Source organism: Cryptotermes secundus, unplaced genomic scaffold, assembly GCF_002891405.2.
Source record: "Cryptotermes secundus unplaced genomic scaffold, Csec_1.0 scaffold1284, whole genome shotgun sequence".
Taxonomy (NCBI): domain Eukaryota; kingdom Metazoa; phylum Arthropoda; class Insecta; order Blattodea; family Kalotermitidae; genus Cryptotermes; species Cryptotermes secundus.
The window spans coordinates 20,358-23,591 of NW_019732390.1; the positions used below are offsets into that span (position 1 = coordinate 20,358).

The 3,234-nt window shown below is 54.0% G+C and overlaps 1 protein-coding gene across 1 annotated transcript; it reads right to left on the minus strand.

Annotated features, from left to right (window-relative positions):
• Positions 1 to 1,161: 1,161 nt before the first annotated feature.
• LOC111867700 lies at positions 1,162 to 2,578 on the minus strand. The gene is made up of 2 exons (XM_023857769.1): positions 2,445 to 2,578; positions 1,162 to 1,789 (listed from the first exon to the last, which is right to left on the minus strand). The coding sequence occupies exons 1-2, from the start codon at positions 2,576 to 2,578 to the stop codon at positions 1,162 to 1,164; spliced, it is 762 nt and encodes a 253-aa protein (XP_023713537.1).
• Positions 2,579 to 3,234: the final 656 nt, after the last annotated feature.

Genomic DNA, 3,234 nt, shown 5'->3' on the forward strand with positions numbered 1-3,234 from the left:
GTCCCATCGCGCAACAGTTGCACGACGCAAAAGAGACATCGTGAAGGAGAACCTTTCTCAGGGAACTGGTGGACCCCGGAGGAAGCGATTGGTCGCGGCCGACAAGAAGATGACTAGCTGTGCAAATGTGACAGCGCAAGAGACTCAGACTCCAGGGAGATCAGTTAGAGTCATGCGCAAGCCATCATAGAGATGTACCAAAGAAAGCACGAGAAGGATTCGTCGTGAAAGGAAATTTTGATGCATGTGCAAGTGCACAAGCAGACGTGCTGCACGGAATTCCAGCAGATACGAACATTAAACCTGGACACTGTGGAGGTGTCGACCCCCTCCAAAACGAAAATGGAGACTTCAAGCATATAGGAGGAACCGGTAGTAGAAACACCGGCCTCCCTAGCAAGAGTGAAAGAGGAAAGAACGAAAGTGACGAATGAATATGACACAACTTGATCTTCTGGCAAGCTAGCAGGAAACCGTTCGAGACGATCTGGTCTTAAGAGGGGAACGGTTGTAACGGAAGGAGAATGGTCGCTGCTGAGGAGTAGCTGAAACAACAGGAGACACAGCAACGGGAAGAAAAAGGAACGGGGATGTACCGTTAGGCTGTTCGAGACGAATAACCTTTAGAAGGGAGCAGTGTGACGTGGATGGCGTAGCGGAAGGTGGGGGTCGCTTGAACTCTTGTGATCTCGCGAGTGACGTCACATACCCCCACTCCGTCCATCAGTGTGCAACGCTCGGTAGACAACCTTTTCCCCGCGGTGACGTAACACGGGACGCCGCCGTTGCTACGTAGCCGTAAAGAACTCGCGGCAGCGCTGCCCAGCAACGCCTTTGTAAACGGCGTGGAGTCTGTGCAGCGACTGTTCCTAGGCAGTCGGTAAACACGACGTTACCAAACAGTAGTGCCTATTACGTACTGTTTTTTGTGTTGTCCGTAACGGGGCTAAATAAGGAGCAGCGAACACTATTCAACAGTGAGTTGCGAGTTAGCCAGAGAGTCAGTCACCAGTTAATTGCAGTCTACTATTTGTGATACTGCCAATGGCAGTAATGTTGAGATTGTAAGAGCGAGTGTGAAATAAAATTCGCTATATCCAATACGGCGTGAAGTTATTTGTCGCGTTATACGTCTCGTTTAACATGTAGGCAGGTTTGACTCTATCGGTTGACACGGTGGCGAGCCTGACGCGCACGAGGATTTGCATTATTTTCTCCTTCCGTGATAGGACCTGGTAAGGGCTCCAATGCTCTGCGAGTCGTGTCCTGCCGGAGGAAGACGTGCGTGCACTTCTTGAGGGCGCTGTGCACGAATGTAACCGGGGAGGCATGGCGTGTTGCTGGATTTGGTCTGAGGCGGGCCATATATTGGCGAAGTTGGGCGATAAGGTGCGCTGGATCCACTGGCTCGGCAGTCGGAGTTGGTGGCTCTCCTGGTATTCTTAGAGGCTCGCCGTACACGAGCTCAGCTAGTGATGCCTGCAGGTCCTCTTTGAATGCTGTGCGGATTCCAAGGAGAACCATGGGTAGGGCTTCTGTCCAGTGTTGGTCTGCGTGGCACATGATGGCTGCCTTTAGTGTTCGGTGGAAACGTTCCACGAGTCCGTTCGCCGCTGGGTGCTGAGCAGTTCGCGAGGGTTGAATGCCACAGAGTTTGGCCAGGGAGTGGAAGAGTTGAGATTCAAACTGACGTCCCGGGTCGGGGGTGATGGTCTGTGGGCAACTGAAGCGGGATATCCAGCCGGTCGTGCCACTGTGTCGGCTGTGATGTCCGGGATGGGGATGGCTTCTGGCCAACGGGTGAAACGGTCGACTGCAGTGAGGCAGTATGTGTAGCCTCCTGACGTCGGAAGGGGTCCAACAAGGTCTATATGGATGTGAAGAAATCTGGCTGCCGGCTGTGTAAAGTCGCCCAATGGAGTCACTGTATGGCGGGAGACTTTGGAGCCCTGGCAGGATTGACAAGCACGTGCCCAGGTGCGGCAATCATTCTGCACGCCTGGCCACACGAAACGCTGTGCGGCCAGTTTGGCCGTTGCTTTGGTCCCAGGGTGCAACAGTAGAGGAGCTGGGATGTACGGCCGAGGTTTCCCGCCAGAGGTATCGCAGTAGATGGACACCGTGGTACCGGGGATTGTGTAGCTTCTCGAGCCGAAAAGCGGTGTTTGACTGCCGAAGTGATTGGAGCTCGTCGTCGCCGTCCTGAGATGCGGCCAATGCGTCGTAGAATGGTGGCGCAGTGACGGTCTCGACGCGGGAGAGCGCGTCGGCAACAACGTCCTGTCCCGAGATGTGTCGGATGTCGGTCGTAAATTGTGCTATGAAATCCAGGTGGTTGATTTGCCTTGGTGAGCATTTGTCCCTTTTCTGCTGGAAAGCGTAGGTGATAGGTTTGTGGTCTGAAGATGTTGAAGTGGCGCACTTCCAGCATGTGGCGAAAGTACTTTACGTCCTCATAGATGGCCAGAAGCTCGCGGTCATACGCACTGTATTTTTGCTGGGCCGGGTTGAGTTTCCTTGAGAACAATGCCAGGGGCTGCCAGGCGTTCTTGACAAGTTGCTGTAGCACGGCACCCATGGCGGACGTGGAGGCATCTGTGACTAGTGCAAGTGGCGCGGATGGATTGAGTGAATCAGTAGTATGGCGCGTGATAAACTCGCCTTGCACTCTTCGAAGGCCCTTTGGAGCTCCGGTGTCGAAGTGATGGGGTGGGATCCCTTGACATTGGGTCCGGAGAGGACGTCTTGTAGTGGTGCCTGGTATGCTGCCGCGTGGGGCAGAAATCGCCTGTAGTAGTTCAGCATACCCAGGAAACGGCGGAGCTGACTGGCGGTTTTGGGAGGATAACATTCCTGAAGGTGAGTCACTCGGTCTTCCAGCGGTTGGGAGCCTTCGGCGGACACCTTATAACCGAGGAAGGTGATCTCAGGTACTCGGAAGACGCACATGACCTGGCTAATGAGGATCCCATACTTCTGCACTCGGTCGAAGAGTGCCCGTAGGTGTTGCTCGTGTTCCTCAAGAGACCGGGAGAAGATGAGGATATCCAGGTAAGCGAAACAGAAGTCGAGTCCCCGCAGAATGTCGTCCATGAAGCGTTGGAAAGTCTGTGCGCAGTCCGAAGGACATGAAGGGGAACTCGAATAGGCCAAATGGAGTGGTAATGGCCGTCTTCTGTATATCGTCGGGATGAACGGGAATTTGGTTGTAGGCTCACACAAGGTCGATCTTGG

Excerpts from the sequence above, each read along its gene's own strand:
- LOC111867700 (XM_023857769.1), bottom strand. The coding sequence starts at position 2,578 with ATGGGTGCCGTGCTACAGCAACTTGTCAAGAACGCCTGGCAGCCCCTG. Across the intron at positions 1,790-2,444 it reads GCCATCTATGAGGACGTAAA|AAGCCATCCCCATCCCGGAC; the intron begins GTACTTTCGCCA and ends CCCGTTGGCCAG.